Source organism: Oncorhynchus mykiss, chromosome 18 (assembly GCF_013265735.2).
Source record: "Oncorhynchus mykiss isolate Arlee chromosome 18, USDA_OmykA_1.1, whole genome shotgun sequence".
In the NCBI taxonomy this organism is placed as follows: domain Eukaryota; kingdom Metazoa; phylum Chordata; class Actinopteri; order Salmoniformes; family Salmonidae; genus Oncorhynchus; species Oncorhynchus mykiss.
In genome coordinates this window covers 73,326,961-73,339,977 of record NC_048582.1, presented here as the reverse complement: position 1 = coordinate 73,339,977, position 13,017 = coordinate 73,326,961, and the positions used below count along the sequence as shown (strand labels likewise).

At 46.1% G+C, this 13,017-nt stretch overlaps 1 protein-coding gene across 1 annotated transcript in view; it reads left to right on the top strand.

The window, feature by feature from the left end:
• LOC110517586 (stromal membrane-associated protein 2) overlaps positions 1–13,017 on the top strand; it is a 59,361-nt gene that overhangs the window by 23,754 nt on the left and 22,590 nt on the right. Inside the window, exon 2 of the mRNA XM_036953659.1 lies at positions 5,666–5,799. Within this exon, the coding sequence (XP_036809554.1) occupies positions 5,666–5,799 (134 nt within the window). The remainder of the gene's footprint in view (positions 1–5,665; positions 5,800–13,017) is intronic.

The following is a 13,017-nucleotide window of genomic DNA, read 5'->3' as shown; positions in this document are numbered from 1 at the left end:
CCAATTTAGTGGCCTTCTGGTTAGAGTGTTGCTAATGCTGGACCAACTCAGTGGCCTTGTGGTTAGTGTTGCTAATGCTGGACCAACTCAGTGGCCTTGTGGTTAGAGTGTTGCTAATGCTGGACCAACTCAGTGGCCTTCTGGTTAGAGCGTTGCTGATGCTGGACCAATTTAGTGGCCTTCTGGTTAGAGTGTTGCTAATGCTGGACCAATTTAGTGGCCTTGTGGTTAGAGTGTTGCTAATGCTGGACCGACTCAGTGGCAGAAATATAATTATTTTGCACATTGGAAAGAAATTACAACAACAAAAAAGCAAACAAGAATGCTATTTGGCTCTAACAGAGAACGAATACCTGTCTACTGTGACTGACCCAAAATGAAGGAAATATTTTGACTATGTACAGACTCAGTGAGCATAGCCTTGCTATTGAGAAAGGCCGCCGTAGGCAGACCTGGCTCTCAAGAGAACACTTTTTCAGTTCTGCCCACACGTGTTCTATAGGATTGAGGTTAGGGCTTTGTGATGGCCACTCCAATACCTTGACTTTGTTGTCCTTAAGCCAATATGCCACAACTTTGGAGGTATGCTTTGGGTCATTGTCCATTTGGAAGACCCATTTGCGACCAAACTCTAACTTCCTGATTGATGTCTTCAATATAACCACTCCATTTCCCCTTCCTCATGATGCCATCTATTTTGTGAAGTGCACCAGTCCCTCCTGCAGCAAAGCACCTCCACAACATGATGCTGCCACCACCGTGCTTCACGGTTGGGATGGTGTTCTTCAGCTTGCAAGCCTCCCCCTTTTTCCTCCAAACATAACGATGGTCATTATGGCCAAACAGTTCTATTTGTGTTTCATCAGACCAGAGGACATTTCTCCAAAAAGTACGATCTTTGTCCCCATGTGAAGTTGCAAACCGTAGTCTGGCTTTTTAATGTCGGTTTTGGAGCAGTGGCTTCTTTCTTGCTGAGCAGCCTTTCAGGTTATGTCGATATAGGACTTGTTTTACTGTGGATATAGATACTTTTGTACCTGTTTCCACCAGCATCTTCACAAGGTCCTTTGCTGTTGTTCTGGGATTGATTTGCACTTTTCTCACCAAAGTACGTTCATCTCTAGGAGACAGAACGCGTCTCCTTCCTGAGCGGTATGACGGCTGCGTGGTCCCATGGTGTTTATACTTGCATACTATTGTTTGTACAGATGAACGTGGTACCTTCAGGCGTTTGAAAATTGCTCCCAAGCATGAACCAGACTTGTGGACGTCTACAATTTTTATTTCTGAGTTCTTGGCTGATTTCTTTAGATTTTTCCATGATGTCAAGCAAAGAGGCACTGAGTTTGAAGGTAGGCCTTGAAATACATCCACAGGTAAACCTCCAATTGACTCAAATTATGTCAATTAGCCTATCAGAAGCTTCTAACGCCATGACATAATTTTCTGGAATTTTCCAAGCTGTTTAAAGGCACAGTCAACTTAGTGTATGTAAACTTCTGACCCACTGGAATTGTGATACAGTAAATTATAAGTGAAATAATCTGTCTGTAAACAATTTTTGGAAAAATGACTTGTGTCATGAACAAAGTAGATGTCCTAACCAACTTGCCAAAACTATAGTTTGTTAACAAGAACATTTGTGGAGTGGTTGAAAAACTAGTTTTAATGACTCCAACCTAAGTGTATGTAAACTAGTTTTAATGACTCCAACCTAAGTGTATGTAAACTAGTTTTAATGGCTCCAACCTAAGTGTATGTAAACTAGTTTTAATGGCTCCAACCTAAGTGTATGTAAACTTCCGACTACAACTGTATACATAATAGGATATTTGAAATGTCTTTATTCTGGGCCTCCCGGGTGGCGCAGTGGTCTAAGGCCCTACATCGCAGCGACTAGCCACTCCTGTGGCGGGCCGGGTGCAGTGCGGCTGGCTTCTGGGTTGGTTGTTTTTTGTTTTTTGTTTTGTTTCGGAGGATGAACGGCTCTCGACCTTCGTCTCTCCCGAGTCTGTACCCGAGCTGTAGCGATGAGACAAGATAGTAACTACTAACACCACAAAATATTGAAAGAAAATAAATGTCTTTATTCTTTTTGGAACTTTGTATCATGTTCATTTTTTTCTTATTTATTTCACTTTTGCTTATTGTCTACTTGACTTGCTTTGGCATGTTGACATATGTTTTCCATACCAATAAAGACAATTGAAATTTTTTTGAATTGAGAAAGGAGGACGGAAGGAAGGAGGGATTTATTTTGGTATTTCCATAGAAAATACACATTAGTTGTTGTTGCTGTCAAGATGTATTTCTCTCCAGAGAGAGAGGGGTAGAGAGAGAGGGGTAGAGAGAGAGAGAGGGGTAGAGAGGGGTAGAGAGAGAGAGAGGGGTAGAGAGGGGTAGAGAGAGAGAGGGGTAGAGAGAGAGGGGTAGAGAGAGGGGTAGAGAGAGAGAGAGGGGTAGAGAGAGAGAGGGGTAGAGAGAGAGGGGTAGAGAGGGAGAGAGAGAGGGGTAGAGAGAGAGGGATAGAGAGAGAGAGAGGGGGGGGGTAGATAGAGAGGGGTAGAGATAGAGGGGTAGAGAGAGAGAGAGAGAGAGAGAGAGAGAGGTGGTGGGAAGCGTCAGTATTCTCTTTGAAGCTCTCCGTATTCTCTGAAGAGGACTGTTGCATAAATTGAAGCAGAAAAATAGTGGGAGAGAGATGTTGAATCTTCTTCCCCTGAGCTCCCTCATCAGGCTCTATCCGGAGACTAGAGCTCTGCAGATAAAACTACACACACACACACACCAACAAACACACAGGGTGTACACACACACACATTGTACATACATACATACATACATACATACAAAACACACACTCTCTCTGTCTCTCTGTCTCTCTGTCTCTCTGTCTCTCTGTCTGTCTGTCTGTCTGTCTCTCTCTCTGTCTCTCTCTCTCTGTCTCTCTGTCTCTCTCTCTCTGTCTCTGTCTCTCTCTCTCTCTCTCTCTCTCTCTCTCTCTCTCAATTCAGTTCAATTCAAGGGGCTTTATTGGCATGGGAAACATGTGTTAACATTGCCAAAGCAAGTGAGGTAGTTAATATACAAAAGTGAAATAAACAATAAAAATTAACAATAAACATTACACATACAGAAGTTTCAAAACAATAAAGGCATTACAAATGTCATATATATATATATATATATATATATTTATTATATTATCATGTAGAACATATTATATATATATAATATGACATTTCACAAATCTTGCTGCTGTGATGGCACACTGTGGTATTTCACCCAGTAGAAATGGGAGTTTATCAAAATTGGATTTGTTTTCGAATTCTTTGTGGGTCTGTGTAAGCTTAGGGAAATATGTCTCTCTAATATGGTCATACATTGGGCAGGAGGTTAGGAAGTACAGCTCAGTTTCCACCTCATTTTGTGGGCAGTGAGCACATAGCCTGTCTTCTCTTGAGAGCCATGTCTGTCTTCGGCGGCCTTTCTCAATAGCAAGGCTATGCTCACTAAGTCTGTACATAGTCAAAGCTTTCCTTAAGTTTGGGTCAGTCACAGTGGTCAGGTATTCTGCCACTGTGTACTCTCTGTTTAGGGCCAAATAGCATTCTAGTTTGCTCTGTTTTTTTGTTAATTCTTTCCAATGTATCAAGTAATTATCTTTTTGTTTTCTCGTGATTAGGTTGGGTCTAACTGTGCTGCTGTCCTGGGGCTCTGTGGGGTGTGTTTGTGTTTGTGAACAGAGCCCCAGGACCATCTTGCTTAGGGGACTCTTGTCCAGGTTCATCTCTCTGGAGGTGATGGCTTTGTTATGGAAGGTTTGGGAATCGCTTCCTTTTAGGTGGTTGTATTAATTTAACGGCTCTTTTCTGGATTTTGATAATTAGTGGGTATCGGTCTAATTCTGCTCTGCATACATTATTTGGTGTTCTACGTTGTACACAGAGGATGTTTTTGCAGAATTCTGCATGCATAGTCTCAATTTGGTGTTTGTCCCATTTTGTGAAGTTTTGGTTGGTGAGCGGACCCCAGACCTCACAACCATAAAGGGCTATGGGCTCTATGACTGATTCAAGTATTTTTAGCTAGATCCTAATTGGTATGTTGAAATTTATGTTCCTTTTGATGGCATAGAATGCCCTTCTTGCCTTGTCTCTCAGATCGTTCACAGCTTTGTGGAAGTTACCTGTAGCGCTGATGTTTAGGCCAAGGTATGCATAGTTTTTTGTGTGCTCTAGGGCAACAGTGTCTAGATGGAATTTGTATTTGTGATTCTGGTGACTAGACCTTTTTTGGAACACCATTATTTTGGTCTTACTGAGATTTACTGTCAGGGCCCAGGTCTGACAGAATCTGTGCAGAAGATCTAGGTGCTGCTGTAGGCCCTCCTTGGTTGGTGACAGAAGCACCAGATCATCAGCAAACAGTAGACATTTGTTTTTTGCCAATTTTAACCGCACACTTGTTGTTTGTGTACATGGATTTTATAATGTCGTATGTTTTACCCCCAACACCACTTTCCATCAGTTTGTATAGCAGACCCTCATGCCAAATTGAGTCAAAGGCTTTTTTGAAATCAACAAAGCATGAGAAGACTTTGCCTTTGTTTTGGTTGGTTTGGTTGTCAATTAGGGTGTGCAGGGTGAATACGTGGTCTGTTGTACGGTAATTAAGTAAAAAAGGTAAAAAGCCAATTTGACGTTTGCTCAGTACATTGTTTTCATTGAGGAAATGTACGAGTCTGCTGTTAATGACAATGCAGAGGATTTTCCCAAGGTTACTGTTGACACATATTCCACGGTAGTTATTGGGGTCAAATTTGTCTCCACTTTTGTGGATTGGGTGTGATCAGTCCTTGGTGCCAAATATTGGGGAAGATGTATTTGATCATTTCATTAAGGAGACCATCAACACCACAGGCCTTTTTGGGTTGGAGGGTTTTTATTTTGTCCTGTAGCTCATTCAATGTAATTGGAGAATCCAGTGGGTTCTGGTAGTCTTTAATAGTTGATTCTAAGATTTGTATTTGATCATGTAAATGTTTTTGCTGTTTGTTCGTTGTTATAGAGCCAAACAGATTGGAGAAGTGGTTTACCCATACATCTCCATTTTGGATAGATAATTCTTTGTGTTGTTGTTTGTTTAGTGTTTTCCAATTTTCCCAGAAGTGGTTAGAGTCTATGGATTCTTCAATTGCATTGAGCTGATTTCTGACATGCTGTTCCTTCTTTTTCCGTAGTGTATTTCTGTATTGTTTTAGTGATTCACCATAGTGAAGGCATAGACTCAGGTTTTCCGGGTCTCTATGTTTTTGGTTGGACAGGTTTCTCAATTTCTTTCTTAGATTTTTGCATTCCTCATAAAACCATTTGTCTCTCTCTTTCTCTCTCTCTCTCTTTCTCTCTCTGTTTCTTTCTCTCTTTCTCTCTCTTTCTCTCCCTCTCTCTCCCTCTCTCTCTCTCTACGCATTCTCTATCTACCCTCTCTCTCTCTCCACCCATCCCCTCTCTCTCAACCCTCTCTCTCTCTACGCATGATCTCTCTCAACCCTCTCTCTCTCTACATTCTGTCTCTCTCAACCCTCTCTCTCTCTCCACCCCCTCTCTCTCAACCCTCTCTCTCTCTCTCCACCCCCTCTCTCTCTACCCTCTCTTTCTTTCAGGTCCCAGATGGGCGTCATGGAACCTGGGTATATTCATCTGTATCCGCTGTGCTGGGATCCACAGGAACCTGGGCGTCCACATCTCCAGGGTCAAGTCTGTCAACCTGGACCAATGGACACAGGAACAGATACAGGTCGGAGGTCAAACTGGTCATTGTGATCATTTACTAGAGTGAATTTCAAAAAAGGCGTGTGTGTGTGTGTGTGTGGGGGGGGGGGGGGTGTAGAGTCTAGTGTGTGTGTGGGTAGAGTCTAGATAGTGTGTGGGTAGAGCCTAGTGAGTGTTTGTGTGTGGGTAGACTCTAGTGAGTGTGGGTATAGTCTAGTGAGTGTGTTGGTAGAGTCTAGTTAGTGTGTGGGTAGATTCTAGCTAGTGTGTGGGTAGAGCCTAGTGAGTGTTTGTGTGTGGGTAGAGTCTAGTGTGTGTGTGGGTAGAGTCTTGTCATTGTGTGGGTCAAGTCTAGTGTGTGTGTGTTTAGAGTCTAGTCAGTGTGTGGGTAGAGTCTAATCAGTGTGTGAGTAGAGTCTAATCAGTGTGTGAGTAGAGTCTAGTGAGTGTGTGGGTAGAGTCTAGTGAGTGTGTGGGTAGAGTCTAGTGAGTGTGTGGGTAGAGTCTAGTGAGTGTGTGGGTAGAGTCTAGATACTGTGTGGGTAGAGTCTAGTGAGTGTGTGGGTAGAGTTTAGTGAGTGTGTGGGTAGAGTTTAGTGAGTGTGTGGGTAGAGTTTAGTGAGTGTGTGGGTAGTGTCTAGTCAGGGTGTGGGTTGAGACTAGTCAGTGTGTGGGTAGAGGCCAGTGAGTGAGTGGGTAGAGTTTAGTGAGTGTGTGGGTAGAGTTTAGTGAGTGTGTGGGTAGAGTCTAGTCAGGGTGTGGGTAGAGTCTAGTTGGTGTTTGGGTAGAGTCTAGTTGGTGTACGGGTAGAGTCTAGTTGGTGTGCGGGTAGAGTCTAGTTGGTGAACGGGTAGAGCCTAGTCGGTGTGCGGGTAGAGTCAGTGTGTGGGTAGACTCTAGTGAGTGTGGATAGAGCCTAGTGAGTGTTTGTGTGTGGGTAGAGTCTAGTGTGTGTGTGGGTAGAGTCTTGTCATTGTGTGGGTCGAGTCTACTGTGTGTGTTTAGAGTCTAGTCAGTGAGTGGGTAGAGTCTAATCAGTGTGTGGGTAGAGTCTAGATAGTGTGTGGGTAGAGTCTAGTGAGTGTGTCGGTAGAGTCTAGTGAGTGTGTGGGTAGAGTCTTGTCAGTGTGTGGGTAAAGTCTAGCTAGTCTGTGGGTAGAGTCTAGTGAGTGTGTGCGTGGGTAGAGTCTAGATACTGTGTGGGTAGAGTCCAGATAGTGTGTGGGTGGAGTCTAGTCAGTGTGTGGGTAGAGTGTAGTCAGTGTGTGGGTAGAGTCTAGTCAGTGTGTGTTCAGAGTCTAGTCAGTGTGTGGGTAGAGTCTAGTCAGTGTGTGGGTAGAGTCTAGTCAGTGTGTGGGTAGAGTCTAGTGAGTGTGTGGGTAGAGTCTAGTGAGTGTGTGTGGGTGGAGTCTAGTGAGCGTGGGTCGGTAGAGGCCAGTGAGTGTGCGGGTAGAGTCTAGTGAGTGTGCGGGTAGAGTCTAGTTAGTCTGTGGGTAGATTCTAGCTAGTGTGTGGGTAGAGCCTAGTGAGTGTTTGTGTGTGGGTAGAGTCTAGTGTGTGTGTGGGTAGAGTCTTGTCATTGTGTGGGTCGAGTCTAGTGTATGTGTGTTTAGAGTCTAGTCAGTGTGTGGGTAGAGTCTAGTGAGTGTGTGGGTAGAGTCTAGTGAGTGTGTGGGTAGAGTCTAGATACTGTGTGGGTAGAGTCTAGTGAGTGTGTGGGTAGAGTCTAGTGAGTGTGTGTGGGTAGAGTCTAGTGAGTGTGGGTCGGTAGAGGCCAGTGAGTGTTCGGGTAGAGTCTAGTGAGTGTGTGGGTAGAGTCTAACTTGTGTGTGGGTAGAGTCTAGCTAGTGTGTGGGTAAAGTCTAGTCAGTGTGTGGGTAGAGTCAGTGTGTGGGTAGACTCTAGTGAGTGTGGTTATAGTCTAGTGAGTGTGTTGGTAGAGTCTAGTGTGTGTGTGGGTAGATTCTAGCTAGTGTGTGGGTAGAGCCTAGTGAGTGTGTGTTTAGAGTCTAGTCAGTGTGTGGGTAGAGTCTAGTGAGTGTGTGGGTAGAGTCTAGTGAGTGTGTGGGTAGAGTCTAGTGAGTGTGTGGGTAGAGTCTAGTGAGTGTGTGGGTAGAGTCTAGTGAGTGTGTGGGTAGAGTCTAGATACTGTGTGGGTAGAGTCTAGTGAGTGTGTGGGTAGAGTTTAGTGAGTGTGTGGGTAGAGTTTAGTGAGTGTGTGGGTAGAGTTTAGTGAGTGTGTGGGTAGTGTCTAGTCAGGGTGTGGGTTGAGACTAGTCAGTGTGTGGGTAGAGGCCAGTGAGTGAGTGGGTAGAGTTTAGTGAGTGTGTGGGTAGAGTTTAGTGAGTGTGTGGGTAGAGTCTAGTCAGGGTGTGGGTAGAGTCTAGTTGGTGTGCGGGTAGAGTCTAGTTGGTGTACGGGTAGAGTCTAGTTGGTGTGCGGGTAGAGTCTAGTTGGTGTACGGGTAGAGCCTAGTCGGTGTGCGGGTAGAGTCAGTGTGTGGGTAGACTCTAGTGAGTGTGGGAATAGTCTAGTGAGTGTGTTGGTAGAGTCTAGTTAGTGTGTGGGTAGATTCTAGCTAGTGTGTGGATAGAGCCTAGTGAGTGTTTGTGTGTGGGTAGAGTCTAGTGTGTGTGTGGGTAGAGTCTTGTCATTGTGTGGGTCGAGTCTACTGTGTGTGTTTAGAGTCTAGTCAGTGAGTGGGTAGAGTCTAATCAGTGTGTGGGTAGAGTCTAGATAGTGTGTGGGTAGAGTCTAGTGAGTGTGTCGGTAGAGTCTAGTGAGTGTGTGGGTAGAGTCTTGTCAGTGTGTGGGTAAAGTCTAGCTAGTCTGTGGGTAGAGTCTAGTGAGTGTGTGCGTGGGTAGAGTCTAGATACTGTGTGGGTAGAGTCCAGATAGTGTGTGGGTGGAGTCTAGTCAGTGTGTGGGTAGAGTGTAGTCAGTGTGTGGGTAGAGTCTAGTCAGTGTGTGTTCAGAGTCTAGTCAGTGTGTGGGTAGAGTCTAGTCAGTGTGTGGGTAGAGTCTAGTCAGTGTGTGGGTAGAGTCTAGTGAGTGTGTGGGTAGAGTCTAGTGAGTGTGTGTGGGTAGAGTCTAGTGAGTGTGGGTCGGTAGAGGCCAGTGAGTGTGCGGGTAGAGTCTAGTGAGTGTGCGGGTAGAGTCTAGTGAGTGTGTGGGTAGAGTCTAGCTAGTGTGTGGGTAAAGTCTAGTCAGTGTGTGGGTAGAGTCAGTGTGTGGGTAGACTCTAGTGAGTGTGGGTATAGTCTAGTGAGTGTGTTGGTAGAGTCTAGTTAGTGTGTGGGTAGATTCTAGCTAGTGTGTTGGTAGAGCCTAGTGAGTGTTTGTGTGTGGGTAGAGTCTAGTGTGTGTGTGGGTAGAGTCTTGTCATTGTGTGGGTCAAGTCTAGTGTGTGTGTGTTTAGAGTCTAGTCAGTGTGTGGGTAGAGTCTAATCAGTGTGTGGGTAGAGTCTAGTGAGTGTGTGGGTAGAGTCTAGTGAGTGTGTGGGTAGAGTCTAGTGAGTGTGTGGGTAGAGTCTAGTGAGTGTGTGGGTAGAGTCTAGTGAGTGTGTGGGTAGAGTCTAGATACTGTGTGGGTAGAGTCTAGTGAGTGTGTGGGTAGAGTTTAGTGAGTGTGTGGGTAGAGTTTAGTGAGTGTGTGGGTAGAGTTTAGTGAGTGTGTGGGTAGTGTCTAGTCAGGGTGTGGGTTGAGACTAGTCAGTGTGTGGGTAGAGGCCAGTGAGTGAGTGGGTAGAGTTTAGTGAGTGTGTGGGTAGAGTTTAGTGAGTGTGTGGGTAGAGTCTAGTCAGGGTGTGGGTAGAGTCTAGTTGGTGTGCGGGTAGAGTCTAGTTGGTGTACGGGTAGAGTCTAGTTGGTGTGCGGGTAGAGTCTAGTTGGTGTACGGGTAGAGCCTAGTCGGTGTGCGGGTAGAGTCAGTGTGTGGGTAGACTCTAGTGAGTGTGGGAATAGTCTAGTGAGTGTGTTGGTAGAGTCTAGTTAGTGTGTGGGTAGATTCTAGCTAGTGTGTGGATAGAGCCTAGTGAGTGTTTGTGTGTGGGTAGAGTCTAGTGTGTGTGTGGGTAGAGTCTTGTCATTGTGTGGGTCGAGTCTACTGTGTGTGTTTAGAGTCTAGTCAGTGAGTGGGTAGAGTCTAATCAGTGTGTGGGTAGAGTCTAGATAGTGTGTGGGTAGAGTCTAGTGAGTGTGTCGGTAGAGTCTAGTGAGTGTGTGGGTAGAGTCTTGTCAGTGTGTGGGTAAAGTCTAGCTAGTCTGTGGGTAGAGTCTAGTGAGTGTGTGCGTGGGTAGAGTCTAGATACTGTGTGGGTAGAGTCCAGATAGTGTGTGGGTGGAGTCTAGTCAGTGTGTGGGTAGAGTGTAGTCAGTGTGTGGGTAGAGTCTAGTCAGTGTGTGTTCAGAGTCTAGTCAGTGTGTGGGTAGAGTCTAGTCAGTGTGTGGGTAGAGTCTAGTCAGTGTGTGGGTAGAGTCTAGTGAGTGTGTGGGTAGAGTCTAGTGAGTGTGTGTGGGTAGAGTCTAGTGAGTGTGGGTCGGTAGAGGCCAGTGAGTGTGCGGGTAGAGTCTAGTGAGTGTGCGGGTAGAGTCTAGTGAGTGTGTGGGTAGAGTCTAGCTAGTGTGTGGGTAAAGTCTAGTCAGTGTGTGGGTAGAGTCAGTGTGTGGGTAGACTCTAGTGAGTGTGGGTATAGTCTAGTGAGTGTGTTGGTAGAGTCTAGTTAGTGTGTGGGTAGATTCTAGCTAGTGTGTTGGTAGAGCCTAGTGAGTGTTTGTGTGTGGGTAGAGTCTAGTGTGTGTGTGGGTAGAGTCTTGTCATTGTGTGGGTCAAGTCTAGTGTGTGTGTGTTTAGAGTCTAGTCAGTGTGTGGGTAGAGTCTAATCAGTGTGTGGGTAGAGTCTAGTGAGTGTGTGGGTAGAGTCTAGTGAGTGTGTGGGTAGAGTCTAGTGAGTGTGTGGGTAGAGTCTAGTGAGTGTGTGGGTAGAGTCTAGTGAGTGTGTGGGTAGAGTCTAGATACTGTGTGGGTAGAGTCTAGTGAGTGTGTGGGTAGAGTTTAGTGAGTGTGTGGGTGGAGTTTAGTGAGTGTGTGGGTAGAGTTTAGTGAGTGTGTGGGTAGTGTCTAGTCAGGGTGTGGGTTGAGACTAGTCAGTGTGTGGGTAGAGGCCAGTGAGTGAGTGGGTAGAGTTTAGTGAGTGTGTGGGTAGAGTTTAGTGAGTGTGTTGGTAGAGTCTAGTCAGGGTGTGGGTAGAGTCTAGTTGGTGTGCGGGTAGAGTCTAGTTGGTGTACGGGTAGAGTCTAGTTGGTGTGCGGGTAGAGTCTAGTTGGTGTACGGGTAGAGCCTAGTCGGTGTGCGGGTAGAGTCAGTGTGTGGGTAGACTCTAGTGAGTGTGGGAATAGTCTAGTGAGTGTGTTGGTAGAGTCTAGTTAGTGTGTGGGTAGATTCTAGCTAGTGTGTGGGTAGAGCCTAGTGAGTGTTTGTGTGTGGGTAGAGTCTAGTGTGTGTGTGGGTAGAGTCTTGTCATTGTGTGGGTCGAGTCTACTGTGTGTGTTTAGAGTCTAGTCAGTGAGTGGGTAGAGTCTAATCAGTGTGTGGGTAGAGTCTAGATAGTGTGTGGGTAGAGTCTAGTGAGTGTGTGGGTAGAGTCTAGTGAGTGTGTCGGTAGAGTCTAGTGAGTGTGTGGGTAGAGTCTTGTCAGTGTGTGGGTAAAGTCTAGCTAGTCTGTGGGTAGAGTCTAGTGAGTGTGTGCGTGGGTAGAGTCTAGATACTGTGTGGGTAGAGTCCAGATAGTGTGTGGGTGGAGTCTAGTCAGTGTGTGGGTAGAGTGTAGTCAGTGTGTGGGTAGAGTCTAGTCAGTGTGTGTTCAGAGTCTAGTCAGTGTGTGTTCAGAGTCTAGTCAGTGTGTGGGTAGAGTCTAGTCAGTGTGTGGGTAGAGTCTAGTGAGTGTGTGGGTAGAGTCTAGTGAGTGTGTGTGGGTAGAGTCTAGTGAGTGTGGGTCGGTAGAGGCCAGTGAGTGTGCGGGTAGAGTCTAGTGAGTGTGCGGGTAGAGTCTAGTGAGTGTGTGGGTAGAGTCTAGCTAGTGTGTGGGTAAAGTCTAGTCAGTGTGTGGGTAGAGTCAGTGTGTGGGTAGACTCTAGTGAGTGTGGGTATAGTCTAGTGAGTGTGTTGGTAGAGTCTAGTTAGTCTGTGGGTAGATTCTAGCTAGTGTGTGGGTAGAGCCTAGTGAGTGTTTGTGTGTGGGTAGAGTCTAGTGTGTGTGTGGGTAGAGTCTTGTCATTGTGTGGGTCGAGTCTAGTGTATGTGTGTTTAGAGTCTAGTCAGTGTGTGGGTAGAGTCTAGTGAGTGTGTGGGTAGAGTCTAGTGAGTGTGTGGGTCGAGTCTAGTGAGTGTGTGGGTAGAGTCTAGTGAGTGTGTGGGTAGAGTCTAGATACTGTGTGGGTAGAGTCTAGTGAGTGTGTGGGTAGAGTCTAGTGAGTGTGTGTGGGTAGAGTCTAGTGAGTGTGGGTCGGTAGAGGCCAGTGAGTGTGCGGGTAGAGTCTAGTGAGTGTGTGGGTAGAGTCTAACTTGTGTGTGGGTAGAGTCTAGCTAGTGTGTGGGTAAAGTCTAGTCAGTGTGTGGGTAGAGTCAGTGTGTGGGTAGACTCTAGTGAGTGTGAGTATAGTCTAGTGAGTGTGTTGGTAGAGTCTAGTTAGTGTGTGGGTAGATTCTAGCTAGTGTGTTGGTAGAGCCTAGTGAGTGTTTGTGTGTGGGTAGAGTCTAGTGTGTGTGTGGGTAGAGTCTTGTCATTGTGTGGGTAGAGTCTAGTGAGTGTGTGGGTAGAGTTTAGTGAGTGTGTGGGTAGAGTTTAGTGAGTGTGTGGGTAGAGTTTAGTGAGTGTGTGGGTAGTGTCTAGTCAGGGTGTGGGTTGAGACTAGTCAGTGTGTGGGTAGAGGCCAGTGAGTGAGTGGGTAGAGTCTAGTGAGTGTGTGGGTAGAGTTTAGTGAGTGTGTGGGTAGAGTCTAGTTGGTGTACGGGTAGAGTCTAGTCAGTGTGTGGGTAGAGTCTAGTGAGTGTGGGTATAGTCTAGTGGGTGTGTGGGTAGATTCTAGCTGGTGGTTGGTTAGAGTCTATTGAGTGTGGGTCGAGTCTAGGTAATGTGTTGGTAGAGTATAGTGAATGTGTGGGTAGAGTCTAGTGAGTGTGGGTATAGGCCAGTCGGTGTGTGGGTGGAGTCCAGTCGGTGTGTGGGTGGAGTCCAGTCGGTGT